Genomic DNA, 21,723 nt, shown 5'->3' with positions numbered 1-21,723 from the left:
ACAACATGTTCGTTTAATCATAGAAATAATGATAGATAGTATGTGGAACTTGAGGCTTTGATAGTACATACTGAATATTAAGACTGCTAGTATTTGTGATACTACTGGACATTGATAAATCTTCAATCATCATGAGTTTACCCAAGACTCAACCTGGGATCTCGCCACGCTAGATGCCAAATTCAATGTCTGCTGGCCCATGGGAAAATAGCTAACAGTATACCAAATCGCGCTCAAAAGCTGAATCACAGCAAATATAATAGAGAGCAATGCCGATCTTAGTGAAAGACTAGATATCAAGGTCATGATGATGCTAGTCACAAACACAATTGTAAAAATAATTCGCGTAGAAGAGAACAAGTGCACCATATATGGCTTGAAACCTTGAAGAACTCCGAAGCTAACCAAGAAGAAGATGGACCCTAAAGACCAAAGAAGAGCAAACTTTCTAGGTTTCAATGTCAAAACAGGGAACAAGAAAATGCAGATCAAGTAACAACAAGCACTTCCAGCAAAGGTCAACCCGAAAATTAACATCCGATCCCACCGGGACAATTCAAAGTAGCCCGGTTCGGGTGTAACGTAGTTCTCATCATCTTCCAAATAGATATTGTTGGTTTTGAATGGATTGAGTTTCAGAAGCTTCGATCTGAAACCCTGCGAGTTCGAGTTCTGAGTAACCGGTTGGGGTACAGATTGACCATCATCTTGGGAAATTGGCGTGTAATTATTTCGAAACGACTTGAAGAAACTCATGTGTATTTAGTTCGGACTTACCTATCACTAGATTAGTAGACACAGCCTGGAAATGCACGTGACTTTAGACACCAGAAGCACAGTCCATGTTTACAATGTTTTTCCTTACAGTAATCTAAGTGAAGTAAGAACTGAAAGTTTGTCCCCTGCCTTAGGAAATGCCTCCATTGCTGTCTTCTTTGCTGAGTTTCGTTGCTATCGCAAGAGAGGGAGAATATCTTAACTTCTTTAATAGTATCTGATCGCGAAAACACAAATTGTGAAATACTACCCAACTACTTCTCATGTCAGTTGTCACCCCAAAGTCTTTCTTCAGCACATATGCTCAGCTTATATCTCTATCTTCTGATGTTTCCCAGGAGTCATTCTATGGTACAGAAGATTATGCTAAGTTAGAGTCCTTAGGTCCTTCTTTGCCCAAACTCGCATTTCCTCTTCCACAAGCAAAAGATGGTACCGAAGAGAAGATGGAAACTGTTCCTGTTGCCATAAAATCGATCAAGCCTCCAATCAAGTTTGCTGTTTCGCTAAATGGAGTCACTCCCTCGCAATCGATTTACAAGATCAAGACACAATTGGTTGAAGACGTCCCAGACTTGAAGAACGCTGGCGTTTCTCCGGCAAATATTAAATTAATGATCAAAGGAAAAGTGTTAACTGACTCTACACTCATTTCTGCCGTGTCTGCAAATCATGAAGAGCTTTCAATGATTGCCATGGTATCTGCGCCTTCCAAATCGGGTGAGAAACAGGAAGAACAACCAGTAGCTGCCGAAACTCCTTCTCGTGAGGTACGCTCTGCAACCTGGAGCAAGATTTATGATTTGTTAGTTGGGGATCTCGGTGAAGATCTTGCCGAATCGACATTGAAAAGATTTAAAGCTACTACGCATAATTAGTATGTCGTGAATTATCGTGTAATAAGAAAAACTTTATGCAAATTTATGTAGAGCTCGTCTTCATGCTTGAATGATATCTATGAGTATTAAACTCAAGATGGATGGCCAACCAACGCTCTTCCTCTTAGGACCGGCCATATTTTTTCAAGAGTAGATCTTTCAACTTGTGGCCCTCTTCCCTTCCAACACGCCTTTCATGCAAAAAATAGGCTGCCGTACCAATACTTATCGCTATGACGGGGTCAGCAAACCGCGATATAAGATACTTGTACTCCATGGTGATATTATTCAGGTTACGTGAAGTTGAGATTCAAATTGCGCACATGCTCTATTGTGCAATACCCTATGTAACAAATGCTTTGTGTCCCTTCTGAGACCAGCTATCATTTTAGTTTTTTCGAGAACTTCTTCTTCATTCGGTTGCTGATGTGTCTATTCCACGCTATTCCGCCCATGATAGATTTGTTGAAGCCGTAAATATCGTGAATTTCCTCCTCCAAATCAACAGAATGCGCTAACGCTTGCCTTTCTTCCTCTGTCATTTCTGGTCCCACGACACTCTGTTGTCGAGCCTTAATCTTGTCTCGCTGTTGGGAAACAAACTCGCGGCACTTGTTTATTTCATCCTGTGACACAAAGCCATATCCGTAGCCTCCAATTTTCTTGAAGCAACTATCAATGATGAGATTAGGATCGGTAATGCTTTTTGGGAAACTTTGCATGAATTGAAAAAGTTCAATCTGATCACTCTCGGAGCCTTCGTTGTTGGATTTGCTTGCCTTCCTCGTAAGAAATTTTGGGTGGTCCATGCATAAGCGGCAAATGGTTAAAGAAACTCTGAATATAGTTTTAGACCCCTCATACCATATGATATCCCATACACGTAGGACACTTTCTATCGGCAAAACTCCAACAAAAACTGACATGAACCACGATGATGTCACCAAGGTAACAGGTGGAAGTCGAGTCAATATTTTATCATCAGGCAAAACCGTACCATCGTAGCTTTTCCCGATAATTGCCCATAGTTTGGGAATGTATTCTCTTATGCACATCATAAGAACACCTTGATCAGTGTGAACGCCTTCTAAGTTTGCCGCGTGCACTTTAGGTATAATGCGTTCTATCATAATCACGAGCATCCAGAAGGCCCTCTCCTCATTCATGAAAAGAAGCAAGAGCCCTGCTAGAAAATTGAGAGATTGGCAGTAGCCTATATGAGGTTGGTAGTGCGCTATAGCCACCAAAACACGACGCAATGCCAGTATAGCAGGTGTTTCCGGCTGCGTCGTGGCATCTTCATCCAGTAAGACAGACGGATTAAAGTGCACATTGTCTGGAAATGTTCTGTTCAAATCTCGCTCGATTACTTCTGTATCTTTATTCTGTATGCCTTTAGTAGCGGTCACAAGCTCATCGTAAAGTCCTGTGTTCTGGTTGAGCTTTTCGTGGCCACCAGCATAGAAAAACCAAGCGTTCCCTCGCCATTCGGGTGGAATCCCTTTACGTATCATTTTCTTTACTTTGTCCGACTTGGGTGGGAATCTGGAAGGTGGTGCAGAGTTTTTATTGGCAGACAAGCCATTGTGTTTCATTAGCATGATCCATTTTTTCTTTTGATGGAGTAAGTGTGGCTGATACTCGGAAAACCATTCGTTGTAAGAATCTTCCGTAGCGTCAAACAACAGGCTTTGTTTGCGAAATCCATACATATCAACTTTGCTTTTGAGAACAGCACGTAAGTTATCTTCCGTAGTAGGTGAGATCTGGGGAGGAACCCAGTGGGTGCCTGTATGCGTAATGACTGGAGAAGCGAATGAACTATTTTGGTTTGCGGACTCAGTGTCGCTCTTCAACAATGCTATTTTGTGATTTGAGGATGCAAATGATGATGATCCAACGGCAGAAGTATCTCCATCGGGGACTGGGTCTGTTGAGGAATCTGGTTCATGCAAAGGATCACTACGTAACGACGAACGGAGTCCCGTGTCTTGTAGCCTCAAACTTTGAAGGCTGGAAGATTCAAGAGCATTTTCAAAACTCGTTGATCTTTCCAATTCAGCACCAGTTCCTCTTATCACGCTCGGTGTATCAGCATCGTAGTAATCGAGAATGGAGTAATTTTGAGAATAAGCAGACTCGTTCCGCTGGTGGCCCTTTGGCGTGGCTAAAAATTCTGTCTTGGATGACAGATCTGGAGCGTTTGCCATATGTGAAAGTAGTTAAGGTCACTTTGGTAACCTTTGAAAAATGGGGTACTTGGTACGTCAAACTCAACTTGCGCTTCCTGTGTAAACGAGTCAAGAACATTGTTCTCGTCTGTACATTCATCAACAAAACAGTCCCTTTCGGGCAAAATCCGAACCTTCAACAACAGAGAACAGTTCTTTAATGTGATAAGTGCCATGATAAATATTTGGGAACCACGGCTAGATTTTTTAGCTGAAGGAGCCTGGCAAAAATCGTTTATAAACCACTTCATACCGAAGATTGTGTAGGGTTGTAAACAAATCTAGTTGAGAAAATTACCCAATGTGCTGGACATACTAATATCTTTTGAACCATTCTACGAATTTAATTTCGTTTTCAATCTCTGTGCTGCGGTTAGTCGTGTTAGCTGCTTTTTCTCTTCCTTCCGCAGCTAATAAAGCAATATCGCACCTTCAAAAAATGCATAATCTAAAGCATCGATTTCTCGTATTTTCTTCCCATGCTTTGGCGATATCCCATAAAAGACACCATATACCAACTGTGCAAGCAGATTATGCTTCCAGAGGGTGTTCTCATCTCCCATGACTTCGATAAAGCTGTTCAGTATGTGAAAAGCGCCATCTACCAGCAAAGATGTTACAAAGGCGTCATTCCGATGCTCAACACCAACGTGAACTTGGTGATGAACACTTTTGCTGATCCTCTACCGATTGTGCGCCAATCGTGGACGGAATATACTACCAATCCAAGACGAGGAACTTTCATTTTCAGTGTGGTGCCATTGGTGTATTCGCTTTCTATCCTGTCAGTGATCACTTGGTTCCTCACTATCTTCGTCATTACCAACTACACCATAAGGCCCTCTGTGCTTTTGAAATTTACATCCATCATTTCATCATTATATATGCTCATAACAGTTGTTAAGTCCATAGTTATTCTCCACGGACAGCAACGCAGGGGTTTTTTGCACGGCTATGCCCTACTAGACCAGATCAACAGTCTGGTATATCTTAATGTTATTGACATGATCGTGACATTTCTTTTACAAGTGAGTCAAGCACAAGTGTTGATCCGCTTGTTTCTGCGACAAAGCGATAAGCGAACTGTGTTTTTGGTTGGGCTTCTATCGTCCATAGCCTCGCAGACGTTATGGAGCGTGATGAAGTTCCATAAATTCAACAAAAATGCAGAAATGGAAAAGATCTTGCCGGCCTTGATCTACTTGTTCCGCATTGCCATGAGTATAAGTTACGCAGCAATTTTCACAGCTTTTATTCTCACAAAACTGAAAACCCTTATGCTACATCGTGAAATGTGGGCCATTTCTCTTCTCACGCTTGTTTTTATATATGCGCCTGTGGCGTTTTTCATTGCTGATGTTTCCAATACTTGGGTTTACGAATTATCCGAGGTGTTTTCTGTGGTGACCTATGTCGTGTGTGTGGTGATTCCCTGGGAATGGTGTAATCAGTACAATGTTATACGCAAGCAGCAGGAAAAAGAAGGAGTATTGGGAAGAAAATTCTATGAAGATGAACTTTATGAGCTAGATAAATTTCAGCTTTTTGTTGAAGAGGAAGACTCAGACGTAAATGATGAAGATGGGTCTCCGTCTCTTCATCTGTCAACGAACAATCAATCAGGTCCCTCAAATGGTTCTGATGGTACTGGAGATACTCTTCCAAAACCAGAATCAAGGCTAAAAAATTTAGCCAATGGTCTAACTTCAGTTAAAGACATGTTTGTTACCATCACTGATAACATTATAGCTACAGGTTTAGCTATTCCAAGATCTGTTAGTATTGGAAGCAATGGGAATAATACCGTTCCAACGACGCATTTTGATATTCACACCCCAAGACACCGATCTAGAAGTACTGGAATAAGGATTCCTCAGCCGGAAACCAACAGGAATAAGAACGTCTTTGTGTATTCGACTAGAGATGTGGTCATAAATATGGACGATAATCAAACAGAAAATGATGTATAGTCATTTTCTCAAAGAATATTTATTCTGAATTTTCAATTGTCACTCTTGACGATTGCAAGTTGTTTGCAATGCTCGCCACTAGGACTCTTTAAGTATGTTCAAAATTCCAATACCCGAAGTCTCAAAATATTTGTAAACAAACGTCCCACCATATACGTGGTCTCCAATTTGTCAAATTATACCACCATTCTGAATAGGCTTGTATTTTTCTTTCCACTGCGCTTCGTTAGCGAGACCAGATCACGTTTGGAATAATGAGATGTGATATTTGAAGTGCACATATTGCAGGTTACATTGTTCGCCTCAAGAACATATAAGATCGTGTGAAGTTACTTCTCATGTGGATGACCCAAGGTGGCAATTTTTAATGCTTCATCTTCGTATCCCGGAATATGAATATACTCAACACCTGCCTCACGTAATTTTGCTTGGCCTGTGTTATTTTCCACAAAAGTATCCGGCTCCACAACACCAACGTAACAGGTTTTGATGTTTGTAGCGATAATGCGATCAACACAGGGCAAGTTACCACTGAGCCGAAGCGAACATGGCTCCATAGTTGTGTAAATTTCTGTTCCCTCTGGAACATTACGCTGGCCAGTTTTTTCAAAGTACTTCTCAAGTGCACATTGCTCAGCATGTGTGTTTCCTGGTAGTTCTCTCGAGTGACCTGTGGATAAAACTTGTCCGTCAAGAACCAAAACGGCCCCAACATTGAACTGTGTTTGCGTTTCGCCGCATTTACGGGCATTCTCAAGAGCAAGCTCCATGAACTTACGTTTTGAGTCCAATGCCCAAGAAGGAAAATCAACTTTATACGACCACAGTAAATCGGCCGCTTCGTATCTATAAGCATGAAGCCAAAGGTCTAAGTCATTTGGTCCTGGGTCCGAATAAAGCTGGACACCACAATCTGGACATGTCTCGTCTGTCAAGACTTCACCATCCTCTTGTGGATGAATCCATGTTGAACATGCCCTGGACTTTCCGATGTCATCTAATCGAGCCACTATAGCCTCATCTGCTCCGATATTTCCTTTCCCAAGATTTGAATCGCCCCAAACATACTCACTCAGGTAAATTGGGTCATTAGCTATAGGATGGCCAATATATTGAAGATGCACTCTGATCTGGTGTGTTCGTCCCGTGAGAGGACGGCATTTCACGACTGACGTATCCGATTCTGGGTCATACGAAATTCTGGAAAAGAGAGTTTTTGCTTCCTTTCCCTTTTCATGGTCCACAACATTAAGCGCATGTTTGGGTGAAACCGTGTGCAAAGGCTCGTCTACTGTAAGCTCTCCCAAAGGAAATTTTCCTTTCACTCGAGCAATATACTCTTTGCGGACTGTCCTTTCACGAATCTGCTTAACAAAAAATTCAGCACCACGGGCGTTTTTCCCGAGGAACATAAGTCCCAGTGTGAGTCTGTCCAACCGGTTGCAAGGATGCACTGTCTTTCCAAACTCATGTTGGAAAATCTTTGTGATGGTATTATACCGGTACCGGCCAGTAGGGTGAACAGGAATACCGGAGGGTTTATTGATGGCAATCTTGTCTGCGTCCTCAAACACAATTTCTATTGGGCGAGAAGAAACAGCTGGTTCATGTCTGTGGCACCTATGACTTATAAGATCACCATTTCGGACAATTGAGTCTAGCGTTGTAGGCGTTTTATTGAGCAAAACTTGACCCGCGGCTATGGCTCGGCGATAAAACTCTGGCTCTTTGTCCCGAAACTCGTCCACGAACACATCGATGAGCTTTCTGTCTCTCCACCGAAGTTTGCAATAGGTTAAGTATGTGAAATAGTATGGGGTCACACGCCGCAATGGCCCATCGATTTCGTATCTTGCACCTTCGGTTTCCTCTTCATGAATGGTTTTCGAACCGTTCTCGCTTGAAATTAAAATGTCCTTGTCGACGGCCTGTTGCTTCATACGGAATCCTAGCTCATCGCGAAGCTTCTTCAGACCCCGCGGAAGCTTTGTGGCCTTGAATTCAGGCCCTGGTGATTCACTTCCGCTTGATCTGCTTGCAGCTCTTTTCGTTCCAGAATCCATGGCTTTTTTTGCGGTGTGTTGAAGAAGCCGAAATGCCATAGAGTTTTGGAATGCGCACAGGAAATCCATTAGCCTATTGTTGGTGAAACACCGACATATGAAAAATCTCTCTCTTTCAACATTTAGCTACTTTTGTTTAGTCTTTTACATCGGATGCTTGAGTATTTTGGGTCATCGATCACACCGTCCATCAATATAGATTTGCATTGAAAGTTGATGTAGCAGTCTTAATGACAGTGCGCACTGGTTTAGTGTGTGGATTCTATTACTATGGTAAGCCTGGTTGCATACTACATATTTCAGAGCCCGAAACTATGTTCCCATTCTATGAAACAACTTTTAAAGTAGCCCTTGTTTCTTCAATTCCACGTAGTCCTTATGTGACATAACATTACCCTCGCTATCTTCGATCTCTACGTTATCAAGATCCTCCTCCTCTGCACTTTTTTCTTTCTTGATTTGTTTCCATAAAGCCTGTGCCTCGGCAATCGAAGAAATGCTGTTGAAAAGTGGCGTCTCCATCTCGCCTATCCCAAGGCACATGAGTCCGCGAATATGCTTCGATTGTGTGAAATGTTTTGTGAACTGTTGACGACCTTTATAGCTCGTGTTACCACAAATCTCACACTTGTATGTACGATGAAGTCCTTGTAGCTTGTAGAGCCAAAGAGGTATCGGCGTACCATCTGTGCCAATTGGCATATCCTTAGAGTAAAATTCGTCGTCGTCGTCATTATCTTCACTTGCTTCCGAAGTAGAATCCTCAGCAGTAAACTCAGACTCCTCACCTTCAACTGCCAAAGTCTCTAGCATTTTCTCTCGGTCAGAGAATGCTGCACGTCTCTCGTAGTCTGAGATTGTGGCATCCAATAGCGGACCCATTGCTTTCGTCATCTCTTCTATATCTCGCTCCAAATCTTGTGCTGTTACCAGATTAACCTTCAGTGTAGTTGTTTGTTTCAAGCTGTTTTTCTTGTGTTTTTTTCCATCAAGGTGCCCCTTATAAACGGATTCTTTTGCGAAATACTTGTCACATGCCTTGCAAAAGATCTCACCTTGTTCATTTCGTTCACCATCTTCGATCTCAGTTGCTTTCGACCTCGCCTTCCCTAGTTCAGGGAGAGCTTTCAAGGGAAAACACTGCACATGCATTTTTTTTAAATAAGTTAGCAAAGATTCGAGATAACGAAGGTAGTCTGTAGAATTGTTGGAATTGGGAAACTTTGAGAAGGAACGCAAATACTCTGCATATGTGAGCTTGCTGGGAAACAACGATCTGTAAATCTCATAATACGCCTGAAGGCCTAGGACTTTTCCGTACATTTCAAGATCTCCGAAAGATTCGCCCACCTCTTCTGCAAGGTATGATGTTGCACTAGAGAGAAAATATCTTCTTTTGAATTTTTTCTTCGAGCCCACAGTCTTTACTCCATCTTCTGGAGCACTCAGGTACATTAAAAATGCCAGACGCAGCGGAGTTGCACTCTGAATTGGCACAGATTTGAATCGAGACTCAAGTTCCGTCAAGGCCTTGTTTATAGACTCAAACTTCAAGTTGGGATCCCGAAGACTCTCGATTTGCAGAAGAAGCTCGGGACTCTCAAAATTCTTGATCGCCCGCGAGCAATCACGCTCGTATTGATTGCTGAAATACTTGAGCTCGTGTTGTTGTAGCAAAGTTTCCTTGTGGGGTCTCTTTCTTCTCAGTTCTAGCACTGAATCGGTTTGCCGAATTTGCGCTGCGCGCCCTAGCTCCGGGTTCCTTCGAAAACGCTGGGCAGTTTCCACTTCTAAAATGTCAATTTCTTCTAACGTCTGTCGCTGTGTCTCCGCCAAATTCATATTAGACAGCTTAATGTGTAACTATATTGATGTATGGTTGTACTAATAAGGCATCGCATCTATCAGTCGCGCACCCGTGCCTCTTAAGGTAGTCGCCTAACTTAATCCTACTTCCCCAGATTATTGTAGCCCTGTCTATCATGTCTTCTGATCTGCAAATCCCACTCTTTCTCCTCACATTCAACTGCGCCAAACTCAAACTAAATGCAGCGGAATTTATTGACCATGTTATTGGTGCTCTACCGCAAGCCGCATGCGACTTATACGTGTTTGGCTTTCAAGAGGTATGTTCTATATTGGATGGAGCATTCCCCGATATCGTGAATAGACACATGATTGAAATCAACCGCATTCTATTGGATACATTGCATGAAAAGTACCACTCTCCATCGTCTCCATACAACTTCACTACGGTCGGCTTACACCATGTGGGGGCAATTGGAATGATTGCTATAAGCCCTTTCGGTCTGCGTTTCAGAGATTGTCGATTTGCAGATGCGAGCTGCGGGTCAGCTCACTCTCTGCTCAAAGGTGGAGTTGGATTACGTGTCAAGTACGTACCAAATCCACAAACAAATATTGAGTTCACTTTTGCCTGCTCGCACCTCAATGCAAACGAGGGAGAATACTACTACCAGCGGCGGTTAAAGGACCTTTATGCGGTGATGAGAGCACTAGATTTTGGTGACGGGTTCAGTTTTCTCAAACCCAATTGCCATTCTTTTTTCATGGGCGATCTTAACTTCCGAACGAGCAAAGTTGTCCTGAAGGGCAAGCCGAGTGCAGCCTTGGCAGACTTTTTGGATTTGCATGATCGTTCCAATACTTCAGACGTATCAGGATCTATAATGAGTCTAGTTCGGAAGTACGATGAGCTTACTGAGGGCAAAAATAAGGGGGAATTATTTACTGGCTTCAGCGAACCAGATATTACTTTCCAACCGACTTACAAGTATTACCTAGATACTGCCATATACAACACAAAGCGTTGTCCACTGTGGTGTGACAGAATCCTCTTTCAAAACACTTACAAAGTCGGACACAGGCCTCATGTTTACAAGTATCTGAGCATTGATACCTATAAACGGTCAGATCATAGGCCAGTTTACTTGCACTTGAGTGTCCCTTATATCGCTCCAGAATCTATTATTGGTGAAAGTGGCTTCTTGGTTGTTGTGCCTAATACTTCTCCTCGTCCACACAGCTCAGATTTCAATTTTGATCAGGCAAATGAAGAAATTGTGAGTGGCCCAACATTGACTTTTATGAAGTGCACCTCACTCGATAAGATAAACCAAATTTTCTTCAGAAGAGTCAGCGATTTATTCATTGGATACGGGTTGTGGTTTGGGACTACCCCTAAGGGCCGTCTTCTGTTGTTGGGATTTAGCCTACTAATGTGGGTTGCTTATTATATTTTGTCTAAATGAAGAGTTAGTTTGACTTTGCGAGCTCATTTCCTTTACATATGCCTTTCTCTTTGTTTTCCACTTTTTCCTGACACTTGGTGTGCAATTAGTTACCTAGCTTTTCAAAGACAAAACCAATGTAAAACGCCACAGCTTCCTTTTCGTCCCCTTCAACACCGTACTTTCCATCCGCACGCTTCATGCCATCGATAAGGTTTTTGTTCAACTTGGAAAAATACTTCGGAATCTCCAGATTGAAAATTTCAATGAAGTTTTTCTTGTATTTGAGGATCAATCCGAAATCTTCACATAACAGACGGAAATATTCAAATGGAACAACGTACTCGGGTACATCGTCGACCGCGTCTTTTAAGAAATAGTCGTATTTGTTTCCAAATGGTGACCTAAAAACGCCATCCTCGGGCGGATCTTTTTCGAATCTTACCCGATATAAGTCATTGCCAAAGGTCTTGTCATCGGTAAAGTCCTTTTTAACAATCTTATCGCGAATAAAATCTGACGACGGGATGGTTCCAATAAACGTACCTCCAGGACGTAAAGACTTTGTGATATTTGTGAGCACTGTGCGGACCTTTTGTTCTGTTTCCCACGCATAATGGAAGGAAAATTGCATCGACACACAGTCGACAGGAAAAAGCCCATCCATTATACCTGGGAAGTTAGGCTCCAAAATTTCTGGAAGAGAGTAAGAAAACAAATCGCCAGTTGCCAAACACGCGTCGAAATTGTACCTACGGGAATCCCTATTGCGCTTGGATCTTGGATTTTGGGGAATGAACCTTGCCTTATTCTGTGAATACCGCGAATACGCCTCTCGGACAGAAGCATCACTTATATCAACGCCAATGTACTGGTCCACATGAACAAACTCACATTTGTTCAAGTCGCCACCTTTGCCGCAACAGAAATCTAAAAGCACTAAAGGTGCTGTCTCCAGGCGTCTCTTCACAAAATTTCCAAGAAGCATGTACTTGATGGCATTGTTGAAGTTTCGGAGTTTGTAGATGGGTGATTTTGTTCGCGATCCCTGCAACTTGGATTGATAAGTTCTTTGATTGTAGTGCTGGCGCACAATGCTGTTTATATCTCTGTTTTCCTTGTGCGTAATGCTGCTCAGGAATGTTCGGTATTCTGAATTGAGGCCCATCCCTCCTACTGATGGAATGCTAGTATAAGGAGCAGCCGCGCCTTCGGGTTCTTCCTCTTGGTTAGTGCTATGCTCTCTTTTCGGACGTTCAGGTTCTGTTTCTCTCCGAATAACTCGCGAATCACCTTCACTGGGTGGTTTGGCCCCATACTTTGAATATCTGTCATCGCTCGCGGCATATCGTGCGTAGCGATCGTTTTGAGGTGGTTTTTCTCTTCTCCCGCCGTATTTGGCATATTTGTCTTCATCTTTCGGCTGCTTGCTTTTCATCCAGGCGGGGATAGGTTTTGCTTCTTTGTAAACGGACGACTTAGCCACAGAAGGAGCAGGTGACTCCCTTCTGGAAATGGAAAGTACGTATTCTGGATCCTCCGAGTGGAGCCTTTTATTCTCGACAGTGTCAGGAGAGACTGAGCGCTTCATGCCGTTCTGAGCAGGCGTGTCCAGTGCGGAGTCAAGCTTTTCTTCTTTGGGGAGAGCCGAAGTCTCCTGTGGCAGCTTGGAACCGCTCATAGTGGTGCAATACTTGTGGATAGTGAGTGGATATATGGAGTTGAAGCGGCGCGCGCCATTTACTACGCTATGAAAAGATCTCTATATGTCGATAAATACGTCTATAAACTGGCCTTATCTTCGCAAGCCTCTTTCAAACACTCCACAATAGGGTTCAAAAATTGCTTCTTGTTAGGCAAGTAGTGACCGCCATCGTGCTTGAAAACTTTTATCTCGCTGGAAAATAACAGATTGAGATATTCGGTTCTAATTGGTGGTACCACGACATCTTCAGAGCCGAAGACAGAGACAATAGTAGTGGGGAGTTCTGCAGGCGAAGTGAAGAAGTGCTTGTATTTCTCCACCAAGTGTACTTTGGTCTTGTACTCCTCCAAGTCTGAAATGGTAGTGCTAAGTCCAGAAATACTATCTTGCAGATTCACAGGCAAAGTGAAAGCGAAAGAAGAGAATAAGACAGCAACTTTGAAAGGGCCGTGGGAAGGAAGAAGCTCGGAAACAGAGTTGGCGATGGCAGCAGACATCGCAGCACCTTGAGAAAATCCAATGATACCATGATATGGCCCGTTAGTCTTGATGTGGGAGATTACATAATCAACAGCTTCAGCAAACCCCTTATATTCGCCATCTTCGGTGTGAACCCACCAGCATCTGTTGATGTCGCTTTCCACAATTTGGTTCCATTTTTCAGTTGCTTCTGCCTCGTCTGCGCCCAAAGAGAAAGGAAGGTCTTTCTTATCGTTGATCATCGTTGGGGGATCAATGTAATCGAGCTCATAGCCAAGCTTTTTGGTTAGAAGCTTCCGCAATCCGGAAGACTTCTCAGCAAAAACTTTTCCGCTTTGAAGATAACCTGGAAGACAGAGAAACTTTGGCATTGGAAGAAAAAAAAGAAGATGTGGTATGTAAAGAAAGAAATTCGCACCCGTCGGTCTTAAGCGCACGTCTGTTTAAGCGCATAATGCATGTCACCATGATAAAATGAACCTCTCACATCAAGAATGTGTTCACACTTTGAAGCGTGTTACGGCTCGGGTTAATTTTGCGACATTCCAGGATTTTGCTCAAGTGCTGTTTCACAATATCTTTGTTAACTGGGCCAGGAGCAGAGACCCATGTGGGGGAAAAATGCTTCCCAAGTAGACATAATGCCACACCCACAGCCAAATCCTTTCCTGTATCGCACAACACAACAACGCTTGACAGTGGCAGCGGCACGACATTTGCTACACTCCTGGGAAGAATGTCACGGAGCTGCTTGGCGCCCTTTTTTGTCAGTTCCACTCTATAATGTGATACGGCTACCGAGCAATTTTCAGGTGCTTGCACTGTAAAATCCTTCGAGAGTACCACGACATGGTGAAGATTGGGTGCATAACGTAGAAGGACCTCGATATCAATGTTTTCAGTAATTTGCCCAATGTAGATTCCCGTGTTTCCCAACGGTGAAATGTCTATCGATAAAGTATTGTGATCATGGACAGTTGTTGAGTCATCTGTGGGGATGTTCGCTCGATGTAATTTTATGTTGATGATTGCCTCGACTCGCCGCAAAAGTTCTTCTTCGGAGAGCCATGAACAAACATTGCCAGACTCGACTACACGCAAGTTGGGTGCGGTTTCTGGATAGACGTCATTCCAAAACAGCAGAGCGTCCAAAGCGCGCGGGGCCCAAAGTTCGTGATCGTCCCCAGCGCCCTGAACATAGGGCGCGCTGTGATTCCATCCAGGCGGGCGGCTGCCTCTAGCTGACGCACTTACGCAGCAGATGGTAAAACAGTCCGCTCTTTCGCGCACCGTACCCTTTTTTCCGGGCCACATCCAGCACGGGAGAATAGGCTGGCGCGCACCCAAATGCTCAAGAAGCATTCTTTTCAGCACAAGGCCGAGACGCTTCGCTTCGCTGGCGAAACTGGCAATCCGCTCAGAAATACTTGCATGCTCACTTTCCAGTACCATCTCACGAGGTGTCGCTAGCCAGTTTCCGGCAGCCAATTCAGAAAATTGGTCGGGCACATTTTCGCCTTCAAACATTATGTAATTGAGCACACTGCACCAGATAGGCACCGTTTTCAGAAGGGCATCAGGCAAAAGCTTACCTTTGCGAGTAGAGTCCACTAAAACTATTGTTCGCTCTGTCGCAAGTAGAGGCAACAAATTGAGATTCAAACGCCGGGTTGAAAAACGCCATTCATGAGTGTGACCATCTGTACTCTTGAAATATGCCGTTTCTGCTATTTGATCTGGCCGCACATACCATAGACCGCACCGTTCGTTGGCCACGAGAGGGAAAGGATCGAATTGTGACACGAAAAGGTTGTCAAATATAATCGACTGGAGCCGCGCTTGAGTGGTTTTGTCCTCGCGGCGGAGACTCTTGACTATGTCGTTGTAAGAGTCCATGATGCGCGATGACATTCGTACACTCCAGTAGTATTATAATGTTGATGAAGCAACGGTAACATCAAAATTCTCCCAAAGGTTGGTTTGCTCCTACGAAAGAATCCATAGAGAAATTCAATCCAGTCGATGAATGTTTAAATCACTTGGATAATAGTCAGGCGAGGAAACCTGGAGTCAGATTACCAGATGGGTGCAAAACATTCCGAGAGCCACATAGTCTTGATTCTTTGAACCTCTCAAAAGTAAACCTGAGCATTTATTGCGTTTTTGATCTACGTATTTTTAACCCATAGCGACATAACATTTAGCATCCATTCTTGTATTATCACCTATTTTAATCGTAATGCAACGACACTGACGGGAGTTATTTCGCTGTTTTTATTCCACGCACCATCGTTATAGGTGCTTTTTAACTTTTTCAAGACTCATCCTCAGGAAATTCTGCGTTCGTCTTTTGACTGATCACAATTGGTCAGTATGCCAAAAGCGGTGTAAGTGCCTCGATGACACCTAACTTTCAAACATGGTTGTGGAAACTATTACTTCTAAAATTAATCAGACATTGTATTTGAGAACTTGTCAAACACAAGAATATGTCTTATGCATTACTAAAGGGGTCCACTATTGAGAAAATACAAAATGATTGGACCCGTTCCGTTTCCCATTACCGCTTTGCTTTCTTACGAGCCTCTTTCAATTTTGCTCTCCTCTGCTCCTCAAGCAACTCCCTCTGGTCATCTTTAAGGGCTATGCGCTTCGAAAGAGCCTCCTCTTCCAAAATCTCGGCACCAGTGGCCTCCATGTCGTCTGAATCTTCGTCATCGTACTGCTCGTAATACGACCGTTTCCTTCCGCGGTTGAATATCGACCAGATCTCGTCACGATCATAATCATGCTCTTCGGAAACCTGCTCTTCCTCATCAGACGCTATGAACGAATCTAAGTCATCGTCCTCATCCTCGTCCGCTTCGTCATCGTAGCCGGATTGTGATTTGTCAGCCTTTTTCAGCTTCAACTTACTCTGCAACTTCAGCGAAGGCTGTCTGATTGGTATAGGTTGTCTGGGTGCTATTGCTTTTCTTTCTGGTTGCAGGGACCTAACATCTTTCAAATGTTTGGAATTGCCTCCATTGCTTCTAACAATAGTAGACTCCGGTTTTTGCTCCTGTCGCCCTTGTGTTCGTGGCGACGTAGTTCGGGCCCTGCGCTCGTCTCTTTCGGGCGTTTTCCTCCGCGGTTGTGCTTCGGGTGTTTTCGTCTTAGGCTTTATGGAAATACTCATTTTGCTTTGGTCTATTGACGAAGCCTTTTTCATGAGCTCACTAAATGACATTTTCGGCTTCCTTTCACTTTTCTGTGGCGCAAGAGGTTGCGTGCTTGCGTTCTTATTCCTATTAATGGTGCCCCTGGTTCCAGAGGACGCAGCAGATGTCGTTTTTGAAGTACGAGAGTGCAGGGTTTCTTTTTTGGGAGCCAGCCCCTTCTTCGCCCTCATCTCCCTCTCTTTGGCTTCCTTCTCTGCCTTCCTGGCAGCCTTGAGCCGTGCAACGACCGGATCCACTGTTCTTTCATTTGACGAGGAAGAAGAGGGATATGTTGGTTTTAGTGCTGTTGCAGTTGGGGGTTTGGGGGTTGGACGCGGTGGTGGGTTTCTGATTTGGCCCTTGGATTGGATTTTCTGCAAGATGCTAGAAAGTGACATCGGAGCTCGCCGTTATGGCTTCAATAACAAGCGAAACAGTAGATGATGTCGCACTAAGATCATGAGTCTGTATGCCGGAACTACATCATGGTATAATTAAGAAGGTGTACTAAACAAGGCGAAATTAAGGTCATATCTATGGACGATAACAACGAGGCTAAGTAACGAGGAATGGTACACCTAAGCTATAGCTTGTATATTGTGTAATTTACAATCTTGACTTGCAACATATGGCGGATTCTCTTGGTATATACTTGAGCCTAGCTGGTTCAGACTATTGAAAGGAGCTCGAAGCTTCAGTAAAAGTATCTGGGATTGAAGCTAATATCAATCACATTCCTGCAGTGTGCGGCGTTTTCTTTTCTTCTAGTGTCTTGCCTCATCGGGTATTGTACATCGACTCACCAACATGATCACTAACACAGTCAATGTATCGTGAAACACACAAATTAGACTAGAATATATACTCAGCTGATGCAACTGGAAAACATTTCCACCACTAGGAATATCCTGTTGGCTGAGGAGGTATTCGAACTTCCTTGGTACGTTTTCCATAACGCTCATCGGTGACTCAACAAAGAAGTACTAATTTCCTCTCTAGTTATCCTCGCCCTCTTCATCGTTGTCATTACTGAACATCGAAATGAACTCATCTAAGCCTTCTCGTGCGTTTTTGTCTTGCCCCATCTCTGCGATAAGCTTCTTGTTATTCTGGATTGAGAACTGTTCACACTTGCGGATTGTGCCACTTACATGAACACACCGCATCACCACATCATAACTGTCAAGCTTAGTGACCAATGCTAGCGCAGCCATCACTTGGTGGAAATTTTGCCTATTACATCGTATTATTCCAGTGGAAGTCTTATTGCTGAAATATTTTACAATAATCAGCAGTCCAATCGTTCCTGCGGCCAAATCGCCAAAATGATCTTCGATAACATCTCGAAGCAAATTAACAATGGTTCGAGGATTAATGGACGCTGGCGACGTCGAATGCAATGATAGTAAACAATCCTTTGGCGACTGGCTAAAGCGCGCACATTTCTCTCTCTGCAGCGAAGTAGTGGGATGAGCAACAGGCGGGTAAAGTATATCAAACAAAATGTATCTGTGTTTGAGGCGCACCATTATTGTATCTTGTTCAAAACTCTAGGTCTTGATCGAAATGAGATGATGATCTAACACCCGTACATCATCTTCCTATCCTGTATGGCCCATAAACAGATAGACCTGTATGAAGACCCTGCTAGTCAGCAAACTACCCGTTTTCGATACGTACATTCCTCAAACGGTAAGGTACTTTTCACTGATGTCTCTGGCCATAGCTGTATTTCCGTCCAAAATGTAAATGAGATTGAGATTGTACGCAGCCTCGGGCAGCATGTCATATGTTGTGTCATCTTTCATCTCATCGTGGAACTGAAGCACTTTTTTGTAGTGTTTGATGGCCAAGGTAGGAAGACCAAGCATATGGAATAGACGGCCGAAGTTGTACTCAATTTCTTGAAGTTCATAAATTGTGGCATTTTGCTCCCGACACTCCTTGTACTCCAAGAGATAGCTAATACCTTGAAGAAGTTGGATGTGACGGTTGTTACTGTTTCTTTGCATCGAACGGTGAACGTGTGCCAATCCTAACATGAAGCAAATGGTCGAGTCCTTATTATACTCACGGTAAGCACGGGTCAAGTAGACAATTGGAGACGAAAACGTTCTGTTGCTCCCTAGAAGACATGCATATATGTAGAGTAGCTGTGGGTGCTCGCGAGTGAACGTAAAATTGGCCGTGTCAAGTGTCACTTGAGCAGATCCTGAGACACTGCTGGAAGTCAAAAGAGAGTCGTAGGCCTTGAGATGGCGAAGAAAATATTTCTGATGATTGTAATTGCTAAACGCTGCCCATGCTCCCACTCCGGAACTGAAACAGCACATGAAAAAGTCATAAATGGTAGGCGAAAATTGGGTCGAAGTGAGAAAATACCTCACGTTATTAGACACGATCTCACCGAAATCTTCTTTTAATATTCCAAAGGAAAGCATCGCTAGCCGGAGAAGCATACTGCGCGTCTTGTCCTGGATGAATACATTGACCTCAAAAGCTTTTCCTAGACTGGCAATGGCCTGGTCTGTATCATGCTTGTAATTATTCCACAAGAAAGCATTCTGCACAAATATTAGTAGCCAATCATCATAACTCAAACCTCTAAACTCAGTTTTGTTGGTTAATTCCATACGTGAATAATTTTCTCCTTCTTCCTTATTTTCCATCATTGTATCAAGCCTTCTCACTCTATCACTGATCTCAACATCTTCCTTTCGTTTGTATGTTGGAATACCTTTGAAGGCTGTCTTTCTATTTTTAGGAAAAAATGAACGAACAGCGCAAAACGTTTCGATGAGCTGGGCAGCCAATTTCATCCAAGCTGCAGCTGCAACCATATTCCCTTCATTGATTGCTTGCTGTAAACGCTTCATTCTGTTAAATTTATTCGTAATGCGGTGTGTAACGTCCCTATTGATATCTTCGCGTTCTGCTTGAGTCAACTTATGGGTTCGATTACTTTGTCCTGTATTCTTAATGACAGCGGGACCTTCTTCAAGACCCACTTGCTTATCGATTTCGATATTCAATTCTTTCTCTTCAGGTGTTTCCTCTTCAATTTCTTGAGCCTCCTTAATACTCTCAAGAAATTGGTTGGCTTTATCAAAGTCATTGAGGTGGAAGTAAGTTTCGCACAACATCAACTGCAAATCAATATTGTTTGGCTCATTCTGTAAAACATGAGTGAATACTTCTTTAGCATTTTCATAATCATATAGCTCCATGTAACACTTTCCCATTAATACCATGGCTTCGGAACGGAATTCTTCTGTCTGATCTTCATCTTCAGCTGCAGACCCGTTCCTCTGTATCAGCTGCGCCAAAAACTTCAATGCATCTTCTTGAAGACCTTTCTCTTCCAAGAGCTTTCCTGCTTCGAAAAATAAGTCTGCCACGTCAAATAGATCTTCTTCATGATACAAAAACTCAAAATGGCGTAAAGCTTCTTCGCTATTATCCAACTCGAGTCGAAATTGTGCAAGCTTGAAGCGGATGTCAATTGGAAGCCCATACTCTCTTCCCATATACTTTTGCAATTCGTGGGGATGGAATTTCAAGATTACAGATGGCCGTCTTTCATCGAATTCAGAATCATCTTCGTCTGTCCACCATGACTCATCACCACGGTCCTGGAGAAAACGAGCTGCTGCTTTTATCATTTTGACACCCTCTTTCCAATTGTGCTGTGTGATCAATAGCTCGCACAAAATATTCAACGCAGACCAGTCGAAAGGCACATACTTTTGATCAGGCTTCGCGTTGATATTATCTTCCAAGATATTCTTATATAACCGCACCGCATCGCTCAAACGCTTCTGCTCACAGTACACCGAAGCCAAGTGTTTCACATATTGTGGGTCGGTCGGAAACATGCGATGAAGACGTTGAAAGCCTTCAAGTGCTCTTCCAAAAAGCCGTTTCTGTCTGTGTAACATGGCTCTATCCAATAAGAATTGAGGATTGGGCAAAGTGTCTTTGGGTCTATAATTGATAGCATGGTTGTAACAATAAATAGCTTGGTCAATATGGCCCAATTGCGTACTAAGCTCGGCCACTGTGCCCCAGAATTCAATGTCCCACGGTACGCATAAAGCAGCGTAAAGCCACATGCCACAGCACTTGTTCATGTCGCCTTTCATTTGATAGATTTCACCCATAGTCTTGTAGGCTCCAAAGTTTCGTCTGTCAAGTCTTATGACTTCAAGATAATACTTGATGGCCGTGTCAAAATCTTGCTTCACAAACGCCTCATTTGCTTTAGCAAAATTATCCCTCACTTCTGGCTTCAATTCCTTGTTTGCCATTCGGAGAGCTTGTCTTCTTCCGTAGTTTTTAGATGTAGGTTTCTTCCGTAGCCTGAAACCTGACGCCGCCCTCAAATGCTCCCGTAGATCGAATTTGCCATCATCCCCTTCATTTTCCAGAAAGAACTGGTCATCGTCGTCCGAGAAAATCAAAGGTTCAAACTCATCGTAATCATTGAGATCATCGTATGTTGGATAAGTAGGCGTTACCACAGATTTGCTCGCCGAATCCAGGTTACCTAAAGATGGGTCAATATTTACTGACTCTTCGTCATCAAAACTATCATCCAGAAAATTTGGATCCAGGTAGTCAGAGGAGTCCATTGTCTTTTTAAGGCAAACAGTGGGATGGGTCTTTTGTTTATCTTAGTTGTGCAGGATGATATGGTTTCCTAACGTCTTTAGAAGGAGAATACTACTCTAAGTGCGAGCATTCATGAAAGTAGAAAAAAAAGTTCCCTTTCAGTATCCTTGAAGAGGTAGTAATACAGTAAGATCTTGGGTTCAATGGAACTTAGAAGAGTATCAATTTATAAGTTCCATTCTGTGTCTATAGCAGATGCAAGAGCTTGAGATTAACAGATTGATACATGGCGCTTACAAATAGTGACCTGAGGATGTCGCTACTTAGATTTTATGCATTCGGTATTTGTATTCAGATATTAGCTCAAGTACTTTTTCTTGCTGTCAGACTGACAAAAATTTTAGCTTACTTATTGAAATAGTTGATCTATGTGTTTAAAATAAATATTGCAAGAAAGATGACTTTTGGGAAACTAATGAGCTACCATCTAAGTGAAGTAAGATAAGTTATCGGGATGCAGTTGCACTACTAGTTCATTAAGTATGAATGCAGACACC

The 21,723-nt window shown here is 43.0% G+C and overlaps 12 protein-coding genes across 12 annotated transcripts; 3 read left to right on the top strand and 9 right to left on the bottom strand. All coding sequences in view use genetic code 12, as the record gives it.

Annotated features, from left to right (window-relative positions):
• Positions 1 to 129: 129 nt before the first annotated feature.
• Positions 130 to 756, bottom strand: FOB63_005422 (uncharacterized protein; the record flags this gene model as incomplete). Its single annotated transcript, XM_002616881.2, has 1 exon — positions 130 to 756. The coding sequence occupies one exon, from the start codon at positions 754 to 756 to the stop codon at positions 130 to 132; it is 627 nt and encodes a 208-aa protein (XP_002616927.2).
• Positions 757 to 1,040: 284 nt separating this feature from the next.
• Positions 1,041 to 1,655, top strand: FOB63_005421 (uncharacterized protein; the record flags this gene model as incomplete). The annotated part of the gene is made up of 1 exon (XM_002616882.2): positions 1,041 to 1,655. The coding sequence occupies one exon, from the start codon at positions 1,041 to 1,043 to the stop codon at positions 1,653 to 1,655; it is 615 nt and encodes a 204-aa protein (XP_002616928.1).
• A 383-nt stretch (positions 1,656 to 2,038) lies between these two features.
• FOB63_005420 (Rab GTPase-activating protein) lies at positions 2,039 to 3,865 on the bottom strand (the record flags this gene model as incomplete). Its single annotated transcript, XM_002616884.2, has 1 exon — positions 2,039 to 3,865. The coding sequence occupies one exon, from the start codon at positions 3,863 to 3,865 to the stop codon at positions 2,039 to 2,041; it is 1,827 nt and encodes a 608-aa protein (XP_002616930.2).
• A 500-nt stretch (positions 3,866 to 4,365) lies between these two features.
• On the top strand, positions 4,366 to 5,856 carry RIM21 (Rim21p; the record flags this gene model as incomplete). Its single annotated transcript, XM_002616885.2, has 1 exon — positions 4,366 to 5,856. One exon carries the CDS (start codon positions 4,366 to 4,368, stop codon positions 5,854 to 5,856), a length of 1,491 nt encoding a protein of 496 aa, XP_002616931.2.
• A 329-nt stretch (positions 5,857 to 6,185) lies between these two features.
• On the bottom strand, positions 6,186 to 7,958 carry FOB63_005418 (bifunctional DRAP deaminase/tRNA pseudouridine synthase; the record flags this gene model as incomplete). Its single annotated transcript, XM_002616886.2, has 1 exon — positions 6,186 to 7,958. The coding sequence occupies one exon, from the start codon at positions 7,956 to 7,958 to the stop codon at positions 6,186 to 6,188; it is 1,773 nt and encodes a 590-aa protein (XP_002616932.2).
• Positions 7,959 to 8,258: 300 nt separating this feature from the next.
• Positions 8,259 to 9,761, bottom strand: FOB63_005417 (SF3a splicing factor complex subunit; the record flags this gene model as incomplete). Its single annotated transcript, XM_002616887.2, has 1 exon — positions 8,259 to 9,761. The coding sequence occupies one exon, from the start codon at positions 9,759 to 9,761 to the stop codon at positions 8,259 to 8,261; it is 1,503 nt and encodes a 500-aa protein (XP_002616933.2).
• A 140-nt stretch (positions 9,762 to 9,901) lies between these two features.
• Positions 9,902 to 11,191, top strand: FOB63_005416 (phosphoinositide 5-phosphatase; the record flags this gene model as incomplete). Its single annotated transcript, XM_002616888.2, has 1 exon — positions 9,902 to 11,191. One exon carries the CDS (start codon positions 9,902 to 9,904, stop codon positions 11,189 to 11,191), a length of 1,290 nt encoding a protein of 429 aa, XP_002616934.2.
• Positions 11,192 to 11,276: 85 nt separating this feature from the next.
• FOB63_005415 (mRNA capping enzyme family protein) lies at positions 11,277 to 13,726 on the bottom strand (the record flags this gene model as incomplete). The annotated part of the gene is made up of 2 exons (XM_002616889.2): positions 11,277 to 12,913; positions 12,961 to 13,726. The coding sequence occupies 2 exons, from the start codon at positions 13,724 to 13,726 to the stop codon at positions 11,277 to 11,279; spliced, it is 2,403 nt and encodes an 800-aa protein (XP_002616935.2).
• Positions 13,727 to 13,838: 112 nt separating this feature from the next.
• On the bottom strand, positions 13,839 to 15,266 carry RIT1 (tRNA A64-2'-O-ribosylphosphate transferase; the record flags this gene model as incomplete). Its single annotated transcript, XM_002616891.2, has 1 exon — positions 13,839 to 15,266. One exon carries the CDS (start codon positions 15,264 to 15,266, stop codon positions 13,839 to 13,841), a length of 1,428 nt encoding a protein of 475 aa, XP_002616937.1.
• Positions 15,267 to 15,915: 649 nt separating this feature from the next.
• FOB63_005413 (uncharacterized protein) lies at positions 15,916 to 16,953 on the bottom strand (the record flags this gene model as incomplete). The annotated part of the gene is made up of 1 exon (XM_002616892.2): positions 15,916 to 16,953. The coding sequence occupies one exon, from the start codon at positions 16,951 to 16,953 to the stop codon at positions 15,916 to 15,918; it is 1,038 nt and encodes a 345-aa protein (XP_002616938.2).
• A 597-nt stretch (positions 16,954 to 17,550) lies between these two features.
• FOB63_005412 (RNA-binding protein) lies at positions 17,551 to 18,084 on the bottom strand (the record flags this gene model as incomplete). Its single annotated transcript, XM_002616893.1, has 1 exon — positions 17,551 to 18,084. The coding sequence occupies one exon, from the start codon at positions 18,082 to 18,084 to the stop codon at positions 17,551 to 17,553; it is 534 nt and encodes a 177-aa protein (XP_002616939.1).
• A 156-nt stretch (positions 18,085 to 18,240) lies between these two features.
• Positions 18,241 to 21,186, bottom strand: TFC4 (transcription factor TFIIIC subunit; the record flags this gene model as incomplete). Its single annotated transcript, XM_002616894.2, has 1 exon — positions 18,241 to 21,186. The coding sequence occupies one exon, from the start codon at positions 21,184 to 21,186 to the stop codon at positions 18,241 to 18,243; it is 2,946 nt and encodes a 981-aa protein (XP_002616940.2).
• Between the last annotated feature and the right edge of the window lie 537 nt (positions 21,187 to 21,723).

Source organism: Clavispora lusitaniae (genome assembly GCF_014636115.1).
Source record: "Clavispora lusitaniae strain FDAARGOS_655 chromosome Unknown tig00002663_pilon, whole genome shotgun sequence".
NCBI lineage: Eukaryota > Fungi > Ascomycota > Pichiomycetes > Serinales > Metschnikowiaceae > Clavispora > Clavispora lusitaniae.
Note: the sequence above shows the minus strand (reverse complement) of the source record. Positions and strands in the feature narration are given on the sequence as shown.